At 37.8% G+C, this 23,456-nt stretch overlaps 1 protein-coding gene across 2 annotated transcripts in view; it reads left to right on the top strand.

Annotated features, from left to right (window-relative positions):
- MYO16 (myosin XVI) overlaps nucleotides 1–23,456 on the top strand; it is a 474,768-nt gene that overhangs the window by 92,415 nt on the left and 358,897 nt on the right. For both annotated transcript variants that reach the window (XM_081128844.1, XM_081128843.1), the window contains exon 2: nucleotides 20,397–20,657. In XM_081128844.1, the coding sequence (XP_080984970.1) occupies nucleotides 20,435–20,657 (223 nt within the window). In that variant the 5' untranslated portion in view covers nucleotides 20,397–20,434. The remainder of the gene's footprint in view (nucleotides 1–20,396; nucleotides 20,658–23,456) is intronic.

Genomic DNA, 23,456 nt, shown 5'->3' with positions numbered 1-23,456 from the left:
CACTACTTCCACTTCCAAGCCAGGCAACAATGCAGGAAGGGGGCAGGCAGGTTCCAGAGCAGGAGTAAAACCTGAAAACGTGCAACAATGAAACACTAGTAAGGGAGCCTCTGGCAGAATGTTGAGAGACCCATGAAGAATGCTTACAAAAACTTTCAGTCATCTAGGGAGCTAGTCATTATTTACTGTTCAAGTACACATCTACTGAAAGATCTAGACTCAAATTCCAACATTAGTTAATCTTGGCTTATGGAGTATATAACACAATTCTATGAATTACAATTAATTGTATATAAATAGAAAATATAAATATTCATATATTTATTAATCCTGAATAGATATTTAATACAATTATATAATTAGTTATAATCATGGAATTACCAGTCACTTTTATTAACTGCCCTATATTTTCAAAATTGTCTCCAGTGGGCATGTTTTACTTTTACAATCAGGAAAACAAAACTTTTAAGAACGTGTAAGAGAATATTCAGGGAAAGAAATGGCTTAGGTTTGTATCACTGCCCACATACCTTTCTGACTCCTTGGAAACTGGCCTATTTCTGCATGTGTCATGTATCTTGTACAGACATGTTAAACACTGGAGTATAAAAATTTATCATGGAAGCAAGATGTAGCAGGAAAGTTTAGGAACATTGCTACAAAAAGTGCTGATGTTTTTGTATCTCTGTGGCTGGCCAGAGTATCTTCAGATGGATCTGCAGTGAGATTCTGTCTCTGAGTGCCCGGTGAGAGTGACATGTGAACTTGGCCGGGTGCCTCACTGAGGCGCGAGCAGAAATGAGAAATGGAACTCGAGGGAGCAGGGGCTCACGGAGTTTTAGTGCCGTGTGAAAACCTGGAACTGTATTTCTGGTTTACTCTTAAGGAACTGGGGCAGAAGCTTGAGGGCTGCCCTGTTAAGTTCCCTTATGTGTGTTGGGAATCAGTGTTGCCACAACTATGCCTGGCCTACAGATCTCCTTGATTAATTTTTCTCTAATTGTTTGCGGTTGGGAAGCATGGTTTACTGTAGGATGAAGGTTAAAGTTATTTAAAATGAATACATTCTAAAACTGCTAATTCATTCACAGCCAACTATGGATGAATTATACCAGAAAGGCTGCTGTTTTTCATATTAAACAAACTTTACAATACCAAGGTCACCTTATATTTTTCTCATCACTCATGCTCAATCATGCTACTCCCACAAAAATTCCTTCATCTATCTTTCTCAGATTATACACGCTGTTCATTTGTTTAAAACTCCACTGCAGCAAGTCTACAAGTTCAATGAAACACCAACACAGTGGTCCCACGATTGCTTCACTCCCCCTTAGCCCCACTCTTAGCCCAAACCAGATCCATGGTCCACCACTGAAGCCATTCCACTCCCTCGCCCTCCTCTCCCTCTGTGACGCTCAAGGGACAAGTGCCTAACTGGTTGAACCCAACTTTCCGACTTGCCTGTCCTTATACCAGAGCAGAGGGATGATCATTGAAGGAGACTTTCAGAGCAAAACCAAACTAATCTCACTTTAATTTCAGATAGACGACACTCTCTCTCACCTTCCTTACATTTGCCCGGAAGGTGTGATTGTTCATGCCAGAGACCCCTTAAACCTCCCACCCTGGGAAAATAGAATCCATCAGATAATAACTCCTGTGTCTTCCTATCATTAAATCTACAGAGCTGCCTACATATAAACTCTGCCCACTTCCTTTCTGTAACCATGAATTGTTCCTTGTATCCAAAGCCAGTGCGCTCTGGACTCTGTCCCCTGTTGCCTCACTCCTTCAGCGCTCTCTCATCCTGCACATCAATCTCTTCTCTACTGCACGTTTCCATCAGCGCAAGTACATGGCCTGACGTGCCCACCTTCACATAATCCGTCTCCCTTGACCTCGTATTTCTTCCTGGCCATCACCCCAGATCTCACCTTGGGAAAACTGCCTGTGTGTACACATGATCTACGACCCTCATTTCCTTTTTATTCCTCAAAACACTGCCCCATTCACCATTCCACTGAATCCACTTAAGTAAAAACCACCTTTATGTGGCAAAATCCTATGGATACGAGTCCTTCCTCAGGTTAATTTCTCACTTGGCTACTGCCTCCTCTTTTACAATTCTTGGGATTTTTCTCCCATTTTGCTAGCAGCTTTTTCTATGCCTCATGGTTGGCTTTCTCTCCTTAGAGCATGGCCCTGACACTTTGCCAAATTCCTGGCTGACCTCATTCATTTCTGTGGCTTTAAATGCCATATGTATTTTCCCTAATATGTACCTTAAACTCTGATGTCCCCCTGTCTCCTATAACAGCATGGGCACCTTTTCTGACCAATAAAGGTGTATCAAGTTATTCTTGTTTTGATAGCTACGTAATATTCTATGGTTTTATTAAGCCATTTACTTATAAACTCTTCTCTTTTTTGATAGGCATTATATTTTGCTTATATTACTAAAGTATTGATTCACAAAAGCAGTATTGCTGTATCAAATGGCATATGTAGTTTTAAGTATTATAGCAACTGCCAGATTCTTCTCCAATAAGCTATAGCACTTCAGGTTCCCACCACCAGCAGACAGTGCTCCTCCCTGCGTCTCTGCCAGCCTGAGATGCTGTCTCCGAATGCTGTTGACTCTATGGTTGAAATATAGCTTCTCACAAGGCCCTAATTTTATTTTACTAATAATTAAGGGGTTTCCCCCATTTTTATTATTCCTATTTCTTTATATCTGTCATCATTGTTTTTATAATGAATTGTTGTTTATCCTTTTAAAAATCAAGTTTGTATATTCTTTTATAGGAAATATCAGTATTTTTCTGGAAATACAGTGATTTTCACTGAATATCACTTTTATGTTTTTTCTTTTGTCTTTGTTTTGGGAACTTTTGGCACCTAATTTTCTAATAATTGTATAGAAATGATGTCTCTTTTTTTCCTTTATGGGTTTTAGTTTTATTATTGCTTTGAGTTGTCTGTAATTCCTAAAACTAAATGATTAGTCCTTAACATATGATTCTAAACTTTATTATTATATTTTAAATTCTAGTCCTTGAAAAATTAAGTTGTATGTACAATGTGAGATGAAGGAACTTTTTTCCTCCTCTTTGTTTCTGTATACACCAATCCTATCCACCAAATTGAAACTCCATTTTAGTAACACTTTATTATTTATTTATTTATTTATTTATTTATTTATTTATTTATTTATTAAAAAATACATCTTTATTGATTTCAGAGAGAGGAAAGGAGAGGGAGAGAGAGAGATAGAAACATCAATGATGAGAGAGCCATTGCTCGAGCCCGCAACCCAGGCATGTGCCCCAACTGGGAATCGAACCCTGATCTCCTGGATCCCAGGTCGACGCTCAACCGCTGAGCCACGCCCAGCTGGGCTTAGTGACATTTTAAATTCCAAAATGTACTTGCATCTATTTCTGGGTTCTGTTAAGTTACACTGATCTGTTTGTCTAGTTTATGGCCGTACTGTTTTGGTGACTATAGCTTTATATTAACTTTAATCTCTTCTGATTATTAGATATTCTCAAATATTTGTTTCCATTGAAAACTAAAATGAACTTGTCTTAAATGAAAAAAAAATTCTAGTCAGGTCTTAAAAAATTTACACCCCCCCCCCCCAGCCGGACGTGGCTCAGCGGTTGAGCATCGACCTAGGATCCAGGCGATCGGGGTTCGATTCCGGGTCAGGGCACGTGCCCGGGTTGCGGGCTCGATCAATGGCTCTCTCATCATTATCATTGATGTTTCTCTCTCTCTCTCTCCCTCTCCTTTCCTCTCTCTGAAATCAATAAAGATATATTAAAAAAAAAAAAAATTACCCCACAATTTAAACTTAATAATGTGTTAGAATAAGATCTGTAGATCAATAGTACCTATAATTTTACAAAATAAATTAGTTTCAATATATAGCACAACTGCTCCAAAATGAAACTTATCTTTATAACAGTATTGATAATTATTTGGCATTTTATATATTTGTAAGAATTATAAGAATATTTTAATATTTTTATCTTTATTGTTGAAAGTATTACAGGTATCCCATTTTTTCTCCCCATTGACCCCTTCCACCCTGCTCCTGCCCCTCCCCAGGCCTTCACCCCATTATTGTCTGCATCCTTGGGTTATGCATATATGCATATAAATTCTTTGGTTAATCTCTTCCCACCTCCCACCCACCTTCCCTCTTCCCTCTGAGATACAACAGTCTGTTGCATGCTTCAATGTCTCTGGGTCTATTTTGTATTAAACATATTTTATAGAATATTAATAGAATAAAAGAGAAAATAAGTAAAGCTCACACACTAGTGATAAATCCAGGACTCATAAACCTAACAGAATTTAAAAAATGATACAAACAATTAATTGTGCTAATGAGGGGCATAGACAGCTCTCTTTCTTTCTTTCTATTATATTGATATCTATTCTTCCTGTGTTAACAGTTGTGAAGTGAAGAAACAGAATAGAAGAATATGTATAAAGTGATAAAATTATTGTAGTACATGTCTGTTTTTCAAGATTTGACTGTGATGTTCGTATAGTTCACTTTTATACAGACTCTTAGGAATGTCATGGCTCCTTTTGTCCTGATGGTCCATCCAGGGATAGATCTCTGTGTATTGCTACAGTGTTGACATTGCATTATTAAAGGCTTGTCATAATATCTGGAGGGTTCCACACCCATGTTCTTACTTGACATCTGTTATTCTAATATGATACCCTCTCTTTCTGTAGGCTGTTTGGTGAATGAAAGGGGGATCTTTGTGCTTTCAATGGTTGGCTTACACTTAGTGTCACTTAAGGGTCATAAACATGCCATGGTAACTTAAGTGAGTCACATGGATTAAGTTGATTTCATTTTTCTTCTGTCTCATTAATTCATATACATATTGATTAATTAAAAAATATATTATTGAGCTCCTATTCTTTTCTAAGCACTGGTTTAAAAGGATAAGCAAGCAAGCTAACACCCCTCCCATCCTGAAATTTCCATGTTAGTGGGGAGACAGAGAGTAAACAAGTTGACGCGGAGATGTAGATAAAATTTTTGATAGTAGCAACTGATGTGAAGAAAATAAAGGAGTTTAAAGACTTAATGAGCCACCTGAGAGCAAAATGGGATGGGGGTAATTTTAAATAGGTTATTAAGGGATGACCTCTCTTGAGAAGTGACCTCTGAGTAATTGAAGTGTGGAAGACAAGCAGCGGGAACAGCATGTCCAAAGGCCCTGAGGCAGGGATGAGCATGTTTCATAATGTTAATTTAAAGAATCTAAGTTCTCAGAACTTAGCTTTTTAAAACTAAATATTTATTTTATTAATACTTTCCAAACTCATAGTAAATATTACTTTTTATTTTAATGTTCTCTTTACTCAAACTTGTATTCTATAGCTCCATTTACTTTTGCTTCTAAACTTGTTTCAAAAGTTATTTATATATGCCTCTCAAATTCCAGTTACTATCCAATGACTGCATTTTAGCTCCCACTCTACCTATTATTGTATTGAAACGTCAAATTCCCTTTTTTAATTCCCCATTTATCTCAAAATACAGGGGTTGGCAACAGTAGATTTATAGTTGTGAGTACATGAAACAGATTATTTGTGTATTAGTATTTATTTTTCATTGTATTACTTTCCATACGAACAACTGTAAACCTCCTTTTGCCCACTCCTGTGTTTGCATAGTTTAACACTGTGACTTTATCTTGTGACTCCCACTCCCATTTAGCTTTCCTCTAAAAGCGTCCTTGTATCTTTTCGACTTACTCTTCCTTTCCAGGTTCTTGGCTTAGTCTTTTTTACACCCATGATTTTCAAATGTTTTAATCATCCCCTCATGTCAGACATTATGCTGTACACTCAGTTTATATGTATAAATAGACTTATTTTCTGCAAGAAATTCACAGTCTAGAGGGGAGACTGGAGAGTGTATAAACACGTTAGGTGCGTTTCTGTAGGTCACTGTGATGAGCGAAGGCAAAAGGAGGACCCCGTTCTGTAGTGGGGAAGGCGTGCAGGGAGCTGGGCCAGCCTGAGGCATTTGCTCATGGTCATCGGCAAGGAACCTGGGAGGAGAGACGTGTGTAAAACCAGCAGTGTGGTGAGTGAGAGGCACATTCAGAGAACAGACAAAAGGAGCCCCATCTGGTGGGGAAGGAGCAATGCGATATTTGGACAGTATGATGATTTTTAAATGTTATTTATCGTGTGAGGGAGCTACTTGAGTGATTTGAAAGAGTGAGGGAAATATTGTGTTTGGAACTGTCATTCTGGTAGTAACGTAGAGGATGGATGACAGGAGTGATTGAAAAGGGAGTAGTCAAGGCGCTAGGCCAGGTGACAGCTTAAATCAGGATGGTGGCAGTTGGGATGATGACGCACGGTCTGATTTGAGAGACGTTTATAAGATAGAATGAATGGACGCTATTGTCTGATTAGTGAGAAAGTTGTGCTTTGCTTTTTAAAAAATACGTATCCTCCTTAGACTCATTACTTCATCTTCGACATCATTGCACATAGATTCCAGGAAAATATCTCTGGTTGGGTTTTTGTCAGGATCTCCAGGTACATATTGTCAAACCCAAGCTGACCCTGTCAGCACTGCAAACGTGGAATATCCAAACTGAATTTATGCTTTTTCTTCTTAAACATGGATGTCCAGATTGTGAAGGGCCTGTAGGCCGTATCGCCACGTGTAGACTTTTCCTGAGAGCATTTGGAATCCATTAAAATCTCTTAACTGGGAGAATGGACAACAAGGCCCTGGCCGGGTGTACCTCGGTTGGTTAGTGTCATCCTGATATGCCAAGGTTATGGGTTCGATTCCCAGTCAAGGCACATACAAGAAGCAACCAATGAATGCATAAATAAGTGGAACAACAAATCGATGTTCCTCTCTCTCTCAAAAAAAAAAAAAAAAATTAAAACAAAAGACTTACGTTACTAAGATCAAGTATGGAGAACAAGTGCAGGGAGCAGCGGTGGAGTGCGGGAGGCCAGGTGGGTGGCCCGTGTGACAGTCCACACCTGCGTGGAGGGCAGTGCGTTCTGGTGAGTTATCTGAGAGTAGATGAAAGTGGACCAATATGAAGGAGACTGGAGTACCAGCAACCTTAGGCTTTGGGACGAATTTAGGAGTTGTGAAGGATGTGACTATGGCAGCAAAAAATGGTAATGGTGGATACACTGAAAAAAATAATAAAAGGAAAAAGAGAGAAAGATCAATTGTTGGAGAGAGATGCGGTCCTGAAAAATGTTTTTTTAAGTGTAAAGTTTTGCATAGTTTTTAATTTACTGCATCTACTTCGTAATCTTTGAAAACTCAATCCCGTTTATTCTTCCACACTCACCATCATTAAAAGCTATGTTTTAGGACTGTTTTCTTTTAATCTCTGACATTTCCATTTTTTTAAGAAGTTAAAATGACAACAATGATACTGACAGTGCAGTTTTAGAAAGCATTGACATAAAAGAAACATTGGTATTTAACAATTTTCATAAATAAATTCATGTGAGAATAGTACCAGTAAAATCATATTGTAAGAATGATTGCACATAAAGTCACCCTTTTGTACCAGGCTTTGAAAACTTCTGTTCCAAACCACAGTTGAACTATATTTTCCTTTCTAAGGAGAATGCATCATACAGCTGCAAAGTCCATTGAAATGATTCGTAAACTGTTGGGTTTTAAATTGACTTATTGCTTCAAGTACATATTCAGAGTTCATTGTGGGTAGTTCAGTAAATACATCATCTCCACAGATAGTTCTGGTTAAAAAATAACTAATTGGAAGTTCCTCTACACTTTAAAGCAAGATGATAGAACACAAAATGGAAATTACGACATTGCATGAATTATTGGTGCATCCTGAGCACTGCCCCGGTTTTGTTTAGTTCAGCTTATAAAAGCCTTTGGCTCGTCGGAAGTGGCTGAGGGAAGGGTAACTGAAAGGCAGAGCTTTGGGGCCTTCTGCATATGGAAAGGTGAAAGAGGCTTGAATTATTTATTATCTACAAATGAGGAGTGGCAGGAGAGACAGAATCAAATTAATGAATGGTTTTGTGGAAATCAATGGACTGTTCTTCATTCTGGCTGTTAGTAGAAAAGGAGGAAGTTACTCACCCAAGTGGGCTGAAAATAAATATGAGATTGATGGAGGATATGCCTCTTGATGCCTCATATTTTAAGTACGTAAAAGTCAATTCTGTGGAGTATCATTGAAAGGAGAAAACCATTCAAAGGTTGAATTGTTTCCCAAATTTCTAGCTCATTGTTCTTTACGCTGAACAACTTCACCTGTAAGTTTGGCTTTGGGGGACTGAGATTACACCCTTTCTGCAGGGCGCTCGAATAGATCAGTGCAGGGCCACACATTGCTTCACCTTTTCTATTCTCATGAGATCCTAGACAAGTCTTAATTTTTCTCTTTCATCTCACCAGTGATCCATAAAGAACATCACCTCTGATGTCCCAGCCAAATCAGTTTAAGGTACGCCCAGTAAGGCGTGGCCTGGGGTCCCCACCAGTGTCCACTCTGACGGCAGATGTAGCCAGTGTGGGGGATGGGAGGCAGCGCGCATCCTCTCCGACCATTCGACGTGTAGGACGCTTCCCCAGGGTGTCTCAGCCACTTTCTACGTTGGTTTGTTTTTTGTTTTTGGTACTTGATTTCCTCATTTGAAAATTGTAGCTGATAATATCATCCCTTCGTTGGTATCTGTGAAAGCCAGTCAGTCCATTAATAAGTCCCTCTTCCCTCCCTCCCTTTATCCGTCACGAATTCATCCATCTCTGAAGTCAAAACGTAGCCACTCGGCTGGATACAGAGGAGGTGCAGGTGCTGTCCTTGGTACTGAGCATATAGCTCTCAAAATGGCATCTTTGTTGCCAGAATCCTGAAATCTGAAGTCCCGTGACAATACGTGAAAACTCTTAGAAACCTGTGGCGTGTGATGCAGATGGAGAATTTGGGGCAGATATGTAGTTGCTGTGCTCTTCCTCACGTTAACCAGACACCTCATAACACTGGGTATTCTTTTTCTCTCGTTCCTCTGGTTTACAACAAACGACAAGGGCTGGAATTTGTTTATAAGACTGTATATTTCATCCTTGTAAAAGTGATTGATTTTGTTTAAAAATCATACCAAAAAGTATTTTTCTCTTATTAAAAATGTTCATTGTAGCAACATATAACTGAAAATGCTTTTGTTTTTTGAAACATCTATTTTAACACTTTCTAACAGAAATTTGAAAAATTGGTTCTAAGCTTAACTTGTTCTGTTAAGTCAAATTTATTGAGGTACAAGGTACATTTACAACTTGTTTTAGGTGTATAGTTAGATGCATTTTGACAAATGCATGCCAACATGTAACTGCCCCCCAATCCAGATGTGGAACATTTCCTCACTCCAGAAAGTTTCCTCATTCCCTTCACCATCTCCTCCCCTAGCTACCAGCCCTGGGCAACCACAGATCTCGTTTCTGTCCCTGTACCTTTGCTTTTTGCAGAATGTCATATAAATGGAATTATATAGAATGCGATCATTTGGGATTGGCTTCTCTTACTCAGCATAATGCTCTTAAGATCCAGTCAAGTTGTTGTATATATCAATTGTTTCTTCCTTTTTATTACTCAGTAGTATTCCATGGAATGGATGTATCATGTTTTTTAAATCTATTCATCTATTGGGAGATATTTTTTTGTTTTCATTTTTTGTCTATTAGAAATAAATTCGCTATGAACAATTCCCTACTCATTTTTGCATGGACATGAGCTTTTGTTCCTGAGAGATAAGTGTCAGGAATGCAGTTGCTCGCTGTATAGTATGTGTGTGCTTAGTGATTTGAAGAAACTGGTTTCTGCCCTTTAGTGTAATCCATCTGAGAGTCGTCCACATTGATGCAGGTATCAGGTTTGCTCTCTTTTGTTGTTGAGGACTAGTCTCTTGTATGGGCATACAACAATGTGTTTATCCATTTGCTAGTTTGTGGATATTTTGGTTGTTTCCAGTTTTCAACTATTAGGAGTAAAACCTCTATAAATATTCATAGACAGGTTTTCATGTTGTTTGTTGTCATTTTTTTTTTTTTTTTGTATCTTGACACACTAAACTTCCTCACCTGTTATGGAGAATTTGACTAGCAAGCAGAAGTCATAGAAATATGGTAATCAAACCACTGAACTGTAGGTATTAAGCCACAGGATTGGGAAACACTAAATAGATGGTTTTATTTTTGAAAATCTCAATTAGACAGTTTTAGTGAGAGGATTATTGCTGTACTCCCCATTTGCTCTGAGCCCTATATATCACAGCTCTGTTAACCTGGGTCCAGCCTTGAATTTTGTGTCCTCAGCTCTAGCTTGAGAGCAGATCCTGAGCTCATTCTGATAACAGAACAGCTTCTGGCTTCCATGTCTTTGTGGTTCAGCAGCGATAGCTCAGGAATGCTTCCACAGTGGGCATGTTTGTCTTTCTCCTGTTTTCTCATCTCCAGGGTTTCTGCGCTTTCTCTACTCACCCTTTTTCGGATACCAGATCTCCAGTGACTGGCATTTATTATATCCATCCTTCCATCTATCCCTCCATCCATCCAGCTATCCCTCTCTCCCTCCCTCCAAATTGTAAACCACGTGCTGGCAAAATAAAATTTGTTCCCGCTTTATTATATTAGCATAATGAGAAGGCTTTTCTCTTTAGATAATTAGTAGAGGAAGTGATTTTTAATGGAAGGCTCATAGTCTCTTTATAGTTCAAATGGCTTTATAATAAAGGAATTCTTAAAGAAACTCAAGCTCCTATTTATAGACAGTCTCTGAAGCATATCACATTTGACATAGTTATTTCCTATTTTTAACCTTGTTTTAATTCTATCTTAATCTGTGATTTAAGCATAAATGAAATTGTAAAAGTACATCTTAATAATTGGTTTTCAGTAGCATCCATTTGTTTCAGGAAGAGAAATCTACGTGGGAAACTGACACATGTGAGAATTCTAGAAATGCTAGTTTACAAATCTAGTCTGGAGTCTAGTGATGTAAAAATACTTTTAGAGTGTTTGGTTAATAATTCTTAATGGGATTAGTAGTAGTAAGTTTAGTTCAAGACTATACAGAGAGTAATACTAGTGGCATTTTAAAAGTCAGGTTTTTGAACATTGGGAAGTTTCTAAGTGCTGTTGTGGGTATAGTTTCAGGTATTTTTGTGCCCTATCCTTGTTCCCCCAAATAATCAAGAGTAGAGACACCTGAGTGGGGGCCTGAGCAGAGGTGGTGGCCATTGCTGGGTCTTTCACGTATCCCTTGCTTGTGGTGAGGACTTACTTTTGCCAGATCTAGGCTGGGTCTCGATACCCCCAGGTAAAAAAAGATTGATCATACAACAAACCTGATTTGGTGTTAAAACTAAACTTACATTAATAACATCGGACACATATTAATGATTCTTACAACAATATTTGATAAATGCATATGAGTCATCAATAGTAATCAAATTATATAAATGACTGCCATTAATATTCTTTAATGAAGACATGTTTTAACAGTTTTTATTTTCCCAGTACCTACAGTCATTTTCTGCGGTGAAAATGAGCTCTAAACCTTGTAAGGTTTAGTATGTAGATTGTTTCCTTGTATCTTTAAAAGGCCAATATGTATTTCTTGACATTTAGAGACTCAATCTTGTCTACCCTGCCTCAGATCTCCTTACACCACCCTCTGCATCAACCTCCTTCCACCTCCCACAACATACAGAGCACTGTCTCATCTACCCACAAGAATTCTGAGGAAAAGACCATTAGCAGCGGTTCTTACCAGCTGTGACTCTGTAGAGCAAGCACACCGAGTTACAACAGACAAGAATGGCCAACATGATGGGATCACAAGGACCATGATAGATTGGGAAGCCTGGAGTATCTGAAGCGATAGATATGGCCAAGGATGACAGTAGAGCCCAACACTTCCCGTCAGTGTATGATCATTATGATGGGCTCACCTAGGTCACATTTCCAATCCTGTGGGCAGTTGAATTGTTCAACAATTTTAATAATTCCACTAGAGCTACCTGAGGTGAGAGAGGAAAGGTGATTCCCAGAAGGAAGGTGCCCCCAGAAGAAATAATGGGCCACCCTGTAGGCAGTTAAAGATAGTTTCATATTCCATATAATGGAGTAGCAGGAAGACAGGAATGAAATTGGAAGGTATGTAGAAGGCTGGTTTATTTGTTTGGGGCACTTATTAGTAATATCTTCAGTTGGCAAGGTAGAGCCCATTGATGATGGGCTCATGGATTATGACTTATTTGCTACATCAACATTCTGGGTTAGTATTAAGACACATGTAATTTTGAAAAGTCTGCCCAGCAAGACTAGATGGTGCAAGGCTAAAGCCAAGGGAGTTCAATGCAATAACTAAGACCTGAGATAAGGAGGGTCCTTACGTTGGACATAGGGATGTTTCTCTGTGAAGTATACTTTTTGTTTTGATACTGGGTTTTAAATTGTCCTTGAAGAGTTTCTTTCACCTGAAATTGTGTCTTAAAAATTGATGGAGCAATGAAGATAATTTAAAACCACAAACTATTAACCTAGACTGTTTTTTAACCTAGAAAGGATAATAGACATTTTATCATCTTATTTTTTTCCTGAATTAATTTCTTTACAGAGAAAAGGGGAAAAACAGACTTTATAAAGCCAAAATTAAGTATTAAGTGTGAAATTAAATTTTGTCTCAACCCATTTCAGGGCTGAAAATATTTTATATCAAAATAATGTCAAATATCAAATATTTTATATCAAAGCAACATTTTACATAAAAAAAATCGCAAGACCCAGGAAAATGATGAAATTTAAAAAATTATTTACAGTCATGAAATTAGAGTTGCATAGGCACATACACACAAACTTTTGAATTAAAAAAAAGAAATTTAGGGAGGAAATGTTACGGTAAAGCATGAACTCATTGGTTTTGTACTTGAAATGCACATGCTTGTTTTACAGTGTTGCTGCAGGGCTCAGACTAAAGTCATCTGGGAAGCTGCTTGACTGACTAGTGGGGTCATGAAGCCAGTCAAAGCTTCTATTTCCTCGGGAGGGAACCAGTGTGTTGAAACTGGAAGGTGTACCGTTCTCAGACAATCTGAACACCAGGGAATTTGTCTATTAAAAAATTCTCTGGAAGGAATGGAGTGAGCTGAGTCTCTTTCAACCAGGATGGAAATTGTTGACTAAGGATGACATAAGTAGATATGGATTCATAAGAGAAGGTTATATAAAGTCTGAGGGCCCCCAAATGCATATTTGGGGCAGAGAATCTCTCTTTTATTGAGTATGAACCAAAGAGAACTTCTCTCTTGAGCTACCCAAAAATTTAAGCTTGTCTAAGACTGTTATAATTTTATAGTATGGCCCTCCTTTGGAAGGGACAGGACAGCAACTGGGATTCTAGAACTTGGAAACACCTAGTAGTAGGAGCATAGTGTTTAGAAAGGCAGGGGCAGCCATGAGAAGACAGGGTTTGATTTCAGCAATACAGCATGCCATCAGAAGCATCTGAAAACAGCCATCATGAGGCAGTTCTAGTCTTACAGGGGGTAGACTTCCCCAGAGAAGTTCTCATTGAGTGTGGCTCCAAATCCCCAGGCTCTGCAGATCCTGGGTGTAGCTGGGTGTCTCTGAAAAGAAGCCTGGTCATTCAGTCCTCATAGTATCAAGGCAAATCCAGGTATGATTTGGGAACCATATCAGGACAGAGCATCCATGACATACTGCCTTCCGTCAACTATAGATTTGATTAGACATCTGCGTCCACTTGGATAATGAATCAGGAACATGACCTGAGGGTAACAATCTTCAGTTTTATTGTTACTCTGGAACAGAAACAAGAATTATGACTAAATCTGTATCCACCGAAAAGCTATTTGTTATAATGAAATCACTTGTTATTAAATAAATATTGCAAGGGAAATATTAAATGTGGAAAGGTATAGATTGGTATGTACAAAATAAATCTACTTTAGAATATGCAGTAATTTTTGTGTTGTGTGTATTTATTTCCATTTTAATTTAAAAAATAAAACATTTTTTACATTTTCTCATTAGACAAGCATGCCCTAATAATTGGATGGAGACCCAAGAAATGGTCACATGATACATAAATTAAAAAATTAAAGACAGTAAAGTAGTGAGATGAAAAATATTGTTGATTTTCTTGAGTAGAATTTAAATTAAATTTCTTCTTCTATCTTTCAAAGTAGTGTTTCAGTGCTGGATTATATGAAGCAGGCGTTGTGAACTTAAATATTGAGATATTTTAGGGCACAGCATCTATAGCTTCTCGAAATGCAATTTTTTTTGTACTGTTTTTTGCTCTATAAAGAAGGGTGTGGACCTGCAGTTTGATTACAAGGATGTTAAAATCTAGCCATTTTCAAAGACTTCAGTGCAAAAGAAGGTTTTTTCTAAGGCTCTGGGGGAGTGTGTTGAAATTGATTATACTCTTGTCTGTAAAAATCCTCATTCTTCCTTTGTTTCATTGTCATTGTACAAGCAGTAAAAAATTACTCTGGAAGCATGTTTTAACAGTTGACTCTGAGAATAAAACTTCTGCTAGGAGAGTTGTTGGGTGTGTAGATATAACTGTGTGTGTGTGTGTGCAGCACCTATGTGCAAGCATGCTAATTTCTTTCCTGGGCACCCACCTCTAGGCTCTTAAGAGTTCCTAGCAAACATTTTAATAAAATAGGATAAGCAATATATTTGCACATACATTTTTCATTAAATACTGAAACTATGTATCCTTTTAAAACTCCTGTGATGCATGCAGCCCCTTGTCTTCTCCCCCCCCCCCCACACATACACTTTTTTATTGTGGCAAAACGCAATAAAAGCATTTATTAGCTTAACCACTTTTTATTTTATTTTAATTTTTTAAAATATGTCCTTATTGATTTCAGAGAGGGAGAGGAGAGAGAGAGAAACATCAATGATGAGAGAGCCATTGATTGGCTGCCTCCTGCACGCCCCCTGCTGGGGAATCGAGCCCGCAGCCCAGGCGTGTGCCCCGACCAGGAATCGAATTGCAGTCTCCTGGATCCTAGGCCAGTGCTCAACCGCTGAGCCACTCTTGGCCGAGCTAGCTTAAACAATTTAAGTGTACTGTTCAATAGTGTTAAGCATATTCACAGTGTTGTGACAGATCTCCAGACCATTTTTTATCTGTGAAATCTACTCTATACTCATTAAACAACAACTCTCACCTTCTTCTTCTCTCCAGCCCCTGGCAACCACTGTTCTAAATCGTTTCTATGAATTTGACTACTTTAGGTACCTCATATAAGTGGAATCATACAGTATTTGTCTTTTTGTTACTGGTTAATTTCATTGGGCATGTGCTGAGTGTTCATCCACGTTCTATCATGTGATAGGATTTCCTTCCTTTTTAAGGCAGAATAAACAGCCCATTGTATGTATATATGTCATTGTGTTTAACCAGTGATCCCTTGATGACATTTAGGTTGCTTCCACCTCTTGGCTACTTTGAAGTGGGCTGTAATGAATGTAAGTGGGCAAACATCTCTTAGGGATACTGTTTTCAATTCTTTTGGGCATATACCCAGAAGTAAGATTGCTGGATCCTATGGTAGTTCTATTTTTAATTTTTTGAGGAAACTTCATACTGTTTTCTATAGTAGTTGCACCATTTTTCAATCCCACCAACAGTGCAAAAGGGTCCCCAGCACTTCTTATTTTCTGAGTTTTTTGTGTGTGTGTGTTGTTTTTTGTGTTTTTTTTTGTAATACCCATTCTAATGGGTGTGAGGTGATAGCTTACTGTGGTTTTGATTTGCATTTCATTGATGATTAGTGACTTTGAGCATCGTTTTTTGTACTTGATGTGCATTTGTATATCATCTTTCGAGAAACATCTATTCAAATCCTTTGCCCATTTTTAAATTTGGTTACTTGACATTTTTATTTTTGAGTGGTAAGAGTTCTTTATATATTTGGATATTAACCCCTTATCAGACAAGTGCTGTACAAATATTTTCTCCCATGTTTCCCCATCCCATGGGTTGCCTTTTACTCTGTTGACTGTGTCCTTTGATGCACAGAATCTTTTAGTTAGTCCAGTTTGTGTATTTTTGCTTCTGTTGCCTGAGCTTTTGGTGTCTTATCCAAGGAATCACTGCTAAGTCCAGTGTCATGAAACATCTGTTTTTTGTCTGTGAGTTTTATAGTTTTATGAACCACATAATCTCACCTAGAAAGATTAATACATAATGTAGTTATTGAAAGAAACTGGTGAACTATTTTCTTGAATGGTTGTGCTAGATAACATTCCCCACTAGCATGGTAAGAGATCCAGCTTCCCCACATCCTGACCAGTGTTTGTATTGTGACTAATTTTATTTTTATCCTAGCTCTTCTAACAAGTGTAGTGATACCCCATCGTGTTTTAATTTGCATTTCTATAATGGCTGGTAATGTTGAACAGCTTCCCATGTGCTTATTTGTCATCCATATATGTCAGTGAAATGTGTCTTCATGTCTTTTTCACATTTTCTAATTGGTTCATTTGCATTTTTACCGTTGAGTTTCGAGTTCTTTGTATATTCTAGATGTGATTCTTCTGTCAGATACATGGTTTCCAAGAACTTTCCCCAAGTCTGTAGCTTTCCTTTTTACCCTCTTAGTGGGCACTTTTACACAGCAAAGATTTTAGTTGTGACAGAGTCCAGTCTATAATTTTTTTTCTTTTATGAACCATGTTTTGATATCAAGCCTAAAATACCAAGTATCAGGTATTTTCTCCTACATTCTTCTAAAAGTGTTACTGTTTATGCTTTACATTTAAGTCTACGATCTATTTTGTGTGTATTTTTTGTATAAGGTGTGAGGTTTAGGTTAAGGTTAATTTTTCCCCTATGGATGTCCAACTACTCCAGTATCGTTTGTTGGAAAGATTACCCTCACTGACTCGCTTTTACGCTTTTGTCACAAAGGAGTTGGCTGTATTTGTGTAGAACTAATTCTCTAGGTTCTCTTTTCTGTTCCATTAATCCAAGTGTCTGCTCTTCTACCAATGCCACAAATAGAAAATATTGAAAAGATAATTAGCAAAATATTTATTTCCTTCAAAAATAAGGGAATGGTTTGTTTACAAAATGGGTTTTTGTTACTCCTAATCTTTTGCCTTGCATGCTAGATTGTTTTGTATTTATTTTTATCTGCCATATATTTCAAAAGGTTTATAGAGTTCATAGTTGTAGGAGAGATACATCTTAAGTTTAAGTTTTTCCAGTATTATAACACTTATTATATTTGTCAGTCAAGTGAGTGTGAAATCATATCTTTAATTTTTTCTATACATTAGTGAGGCTCTGAATCTATTGTTAGGTTTGAAAATGTAGCTTTGTTCTCTGTGTGTATTGACTTGCGTCGAGCAGAATTCTGGACTGTCAGTCCTAACAGCTGAGTCATAGAGTTTATTGTTTTTACATGTGTGTAACACAGTATTTACAATGTTAACTACATTTTTTTCCTGCTTCTACCCACATTTTATGGCCCTTATTTCTTTTAATTTTTTTATCCCTATGTTTACTAAAACCTTCATACTGAGGTAAGATAAAAGCTTCCTTTTCTAAATTTGAAGCAGAATTTAAAGTAGTGACAGACACTCCCGGGTGTTCTAAAATAAGCCATTCTTTTATTCCACCAACAAATTGCACAGTCCTGGGTCATTTAGCTAATATTCATATAGACTGTTTGCATGTGTAATGATAAATGAGATTGATCTATAACTTCCATTTTTGTGATGTCCTCACTTGGTTTCGACAGCAAGTTTATGCGAGTCTCCAAAATGAGTAGAGATAATTTCATCTCAGTGTCCCAGTGATGAAGTTCAGTAAGTCTTGAGTGGACTGCCTCAAAACTATGTTTCCTATAACTTTGTTATATTTAGCGATTGTCTTACAGATTGATAGCAGCACATACACGAAGATAGTTGATCCGCTCATAATTAGTAAGACAAGTTTCAGTGTCCAATACATTTCTAGAATATGAAATACATCAAAGTATAGACCATTTAAAATCAAAGCATGGGGAATTATTTAACAAGAAAATGTATTAAAAATCAGTCTTGTGTACATGTATGGATTTGAAATTTACTAGCCTTAGTTTCTGATTTTCCAAATCATAAGGGGATTAATTTACGAACTACTCTCAGTGCTCCTTTTTGACAGCCTGGGATGGTTGCTCAGTGAATCATGAGCTGTCACTGCACACACCTTAAACATTACTTAAGACCCCTTTCTAGAGTTAAAAGCTAGAGGACTCTTGTATTTATTAGATTATCTTCCACATTCCACTGTGTGCTACTCAGCACATGACACTGCAATGTCATTGGTTTTATTTCTTTAGGTTTTTCAGTGGCTCCAAAGATTCCCCGGGCACCTGCTGGCAACCCAGGAAAGTTATGGAAGTCCTCGTGTCTTGAGAATCCAAGTCAATGAATCAAACTTGGTGCAGTTTTCTAAATAGATTTGAAATTGAAAAATATTTCCCATCCATTATTAATGAATTTGCACAATCTATTTGTGACGGTGATCATGGCTTTTATCAAACAAACATACACGGAGAAATGTGTTATTATTTCAGAAATGCTCTTGTCTCTTTGTGTTTAGGTCATTGGAAAGGGATATTTTATGTGTGGTTATTTGGTACTTCTAACAAACGTCACTATTACAGATACTTATGAAGAGCTTTATGAAAACATATGATTCTAAATGTTGCCAAATGCCAACAACCAAAGCAAAATTCTCCAACACTGCTTCTCTCCCCTCCCCCTTATGTATATTAAATACCTGGCTGTAGAGAATCACTGTATCTCTTTTTTTGAGCCTTTATGGAACATTTATGACTGTCATAAAATCATCTCTTTCATCTTGACCAAGGCACAGACTCAACTTAGTTTACTTGCAACATAGGGATGGATTGTCATGCCTGTTGGTTGTGAGAAAAACACTTTGCAGAGCATCAGGTGAAACAGAAATAGAAATAGTGTCACAACTTGCTGTCCTTTCAAAGGAATAGGGCACATTTCCAAAGACAAAGGACCAGTACCCTTATGGCATGATATTTCCAGATATGGCATATGATGAACTACATTTTTGTGCATGCACAGTTTCTTTTACTTGCTTGACTTACATCAAAAATATCTTAAGAGAAGAACATATAAATGCTTATCTGAACCTGTATTTGTGAGTCAGATTCTAGAACTTTCAGTGCTTTAACATTAATTTTCTGCCAATAGTAAAATTTTAACCAAGTGGTAAATATATGAGTTAGTACAATTCCATTATAGGTGTTTTGGGTGGTGTTTATAGGAAATAGCACCTTGAAAGAAAGTATTTTCATTTTCAGGGCAGAGAACTCAGTTTGTTAATCACTATATGAGTAAGAGAAATAATACAAGCGTAACAATTTTATCCATAGTTTTGAATTGCCAAGAGAAAAACCTCCATTCCAGTGCTTAATCTTTATACTTAACATTATTAGGTTTCATAGGAATGAATGTTACCAATCACTAGGAAACATGTTTAGCAATAAATTGGTGAAAAAGGATCATTGTGTCATATAAACAATTGATAGCATACCTATGTTCTACATAAACAATTTATAGCTTACATATATTCTGTTACATTAGATTAGCAGAGTCATCAGGATATGCAAAACCAATTTTATTAGAGTGAGCTGAAAGACTTAGAATGGCTTCCTGCCAGAACTTAGCATGTAAAATATGGCCAGCATTATTCAATTAGATAAAGGATCTTAGCGCAGTGGTAATACTTTTAGGGCTTTGGCATAGCTTTAAAGAAATAAGAAAACATGAATGGTTAGATGTTAAACAAAACCATACATCTATATGGAATTCTTTTTTTAAAAATTGTGTTATTACCGTGCAATCTTTTTTTCTTTTTATTGAATTTATTGGGGTCACACTGGTTAACAAAATTATATGGGTTTCAGGTGCACAATCCTATAACACATCATATGTACACTGTATTGTGTGTTAACCACCCTAAGTCCAGTCCCCTTCCATCACCATTGATCCCCCCAATACCTTCCTCCACCCCCCAGCAATCACCACTCCATCTTGAGTAAGATATTAATTCTCAAAAAAAGAGGAAAATCTATTAACGCTCTTTGCTTTCCCCCAGCCTGTACATAGGCCCTGGCATTTGTATGCCAGGCACAAAGCGGAGTGAGTGAGCTGCTGACTCGTGCGCTGGGTGGCAGGGAGCGACGCGTGCGCCGGAATGCGGCTGTGCGCTGTGATGACGGGCCTGGTGACTGTCCCACTGCCTTTCTTCCAGGTTGCCTTCAGCTATGTAACGTGTTCCGATCGCATGAGATGGAAATTGACCAGTGCCTGCTGGAGACCCTGCCCCTGGGCCAGCGGCAGCGGCTGGTGCGGCGCCTGCGCTGCGAGCAGGTGCGCGCCTACTACGCGCGCGAGCGGGGCTCCGGGCGGCGCGGGGCCCCGGGGCGCCGGGGGCCGGGCCGGGGCCCGAGGGTGCGCTTCGGCCTCGGGGACCTGCTGCGGGACGCGATCACCCGCCGAGACGACCGAGAAGGTACGGATGCAAGCCAGGGTTCCCGGGGTCTCCTGTGGGCGGGGGTGTTGCTTCTCGGGGCGGGGCGTGAGGGGTAGAATTCCTTTAAGTGTCAGGGCCCTTCTTGGAACTGAGATAGTCAGTCCAATAAAAGATCTTTTCTATGAGCATAGTCAAAAGTCCCAAGTCTCCCTGTAAAGATGAAAAGCATGCAAGATTTTGGTTAAATTGTGGTGTGTGTATATATATATATATTTAAGAATTACCTACCTGCAAAGCAAGTGGTTTCCTTGCAAATGGTTCATTCCAGTTGTTAATGAAACTTTTAAAAATGAGATTGTTTCCTTTGAAGTTGAGATTGTGTAGTAAAATTCATTATTATCGCATTCATGAATATATATAGTCGTACAGTCAGTCCGCCCCAAACCCTCAGGATATCGGAGTCACTTGGTTTATCCCTTAAAATTGACTGGCTTGTAGTATCAAATTTTATTAAGAATACTTAATCCAAGTTTCAGTTGTTTTTACAAAACTATTAGGCTTTTCATCTTTCATGTACTTTGTGTCCGAATTGTTCTGCTTTTGTTTTTGGAATATAATTTACATAGTTCGAATGTGTAAGATACTTTCCAGCTGTAGGTATAAATATGGAAGGCTTCGGGGAAGCAAACAGGAATTACCTTATCTTGCTTGGCTCTAAGGCCAGTGGTTGAATTAATCTAAAACAGGCATGTGGTTAATCCATTAACCACATTTCAAAGTTAACTCTCTGAAAACCAGCTTTTGGTGTTTTTCTGGTAATTCATTTAGTCGCAAAACTCTTCCCAAGCTATTTATATTTCTTAACCTGTTCAATCTGGAAAAAAATAATAAATTTAGTAACATACGTGGTCCCAACACTTTCAAATAGGGATTGTGGTTCTGCATCTAAGAAAACTGACAGCACGTTTTATACAATAATAGCTATAATACGAAGACTAAAGTAGTTCTTTTCATGGTTTTGTGTGGGCTGGTTAGTCAAACTAGAATGCTCTGGAAATTTCTGAGATTCTTTACAATGCAGTGACGGTGGCAGAGAATCTCTGAGCGGGAAAGTGCTTACAGATCATCTGGTCCAATGCTCTTTATTTTACATATGAAGGAACTGTCCCCAGAGCGCTCTGACCTCTTGTCCTATTATTCTCTTTTCACTTGTAGCTTTTTATTTAATGGTTGTCTCCTCTGTGGAGTTATAAGCACATGGAGGGGCAGGGACACTGTCAGTCAGGTTCCCTGCATCCTACTGCTCATTTCAGTACCTTCCAGCAGCGTTGAGAGAGTGAAGTTTGTCCAAGTCCACGAGACAATAGTTTTCACAGCAAATCTGAGTTAGAATGCAGGCAGATTTAAGCCCTATATTGAATTAAAAGTTATGAAACAACAAAAAATTACTTGCACAGTTGTAAAATCTCTTGTGTAAAATATTTACAGGGCAAAATAATACCTAAGTTAAGGTTAAGATTTAAGGCTAAATTAAAATAGTAGAATAATAAATCCAGAGAACACAATAAATAATGCTATAATGATTCCCCAAATATTGTAATTTTGGGGGAAAACACTGAAGTAATGATTAACTTTGATTTTTTTTTTAATTGCTTTTTGTGTGTTTGTTTTTTGAATTGCAATGAAGAGAAAGAATGGGACACTAAGGTTCCACATTTTGTTTGATGTAATGACCAACAGAAAGTATTCAAAATGATAGGGACAATAGGACGCAGAAGAAAAATCACACACACACACAATATTCTTTGTACTCTTGCTAATTACTGTACTAAATTCTTCCTATACACTATCTTGTTTATTCTTTATGACAAAAGTAACACAAAAAATTCTGAAGATTCTTAGAAAAGAATGTCCTCAGAAAGACAACTTACAAAACTTTATTATTCCCAGGAAATAGTTTTATTACTAATGGAAGCAAATATTATGTTCATCAGTGATGAAATAGTGGAATGACTTTTTGAATTCAACAAAAGAGTTTGACTTATTAAAATTTTAAGTACATTATTGCAACATAAAATAAAATATTTGTCCACATAGGGGTCTTAGCTCTGTCTGCCATAAGAAAGCACTATAGACTGGGTGGCTTAAACAACAGACACTTATTTCTCACAGTTTTGAAGTTTAGATAGTCCAAGATCAACATGCCACCAGATTTGGCTCTTTTTTTTAAAAAAAAAAATCTGGAATGCTTCACAAATTTGCATGTCATCCTTGCACAGGGGCCATGCTAACCTTGTATCGGCCCAGTTTTAGTATATGTGCTGCCGAAGTGAGCACCAGATTTGGTTCTTAAGAGCACCCTTCCTAGCTTGAAGATGACCACCTTCTCACTGCATCCCCACAAGGTGGAGAGAGGAGGCTCTTGTCTCTTCCTTATAAGGGTACTGATGTTTTCATGGGGGCCCTACCTAATCACCTCCCAAAGCCCCAGCTCCTAATATCATCACATTGTGGGTTAGGCCTTCAATATATTATTTTTGTGAAGGAAAAATTCAGATGGCAGAGTTATTCTGTACTTGAAACTGACCCACATATGAAATGATGGTCACATCTATTACTTCTTTTGAGCGTCTCATCAACCTTGGGAACTCCCACATAAATGCCAATACATCTTCTGTATCAGAGGGAAAGTATTAATATCTTGCAAATTTAAGAAATTAAATTTAATTGAAAATGTAAACAATCTCTTTGGAGGCATCATAACCTCTCTAGCATGTTTTACTTCTCCTAGAACTGTATCCAGGAAAAAGATTACACTTAGTCATGGTAGTCCTATTT

The sequence above is a fragment of the Miniopterus schreibersii genome (assembly GCF_964146895.1).
Source record: "Miniopterus schreibersii genome assembly, chromosome: 2".
NCBI classification, from domain to species: domain Eukaryota; kingdom Metazoa; phylum Chordata; class Mammalia; order Chiroptera; family Miniopteridae; genus Miniopterus; species Miniopterus schreibersii.
Note: the sequence above shows the minus strand (reverse complement) of the source record. Positions and strands in the feature narration are given on the sequence as shown.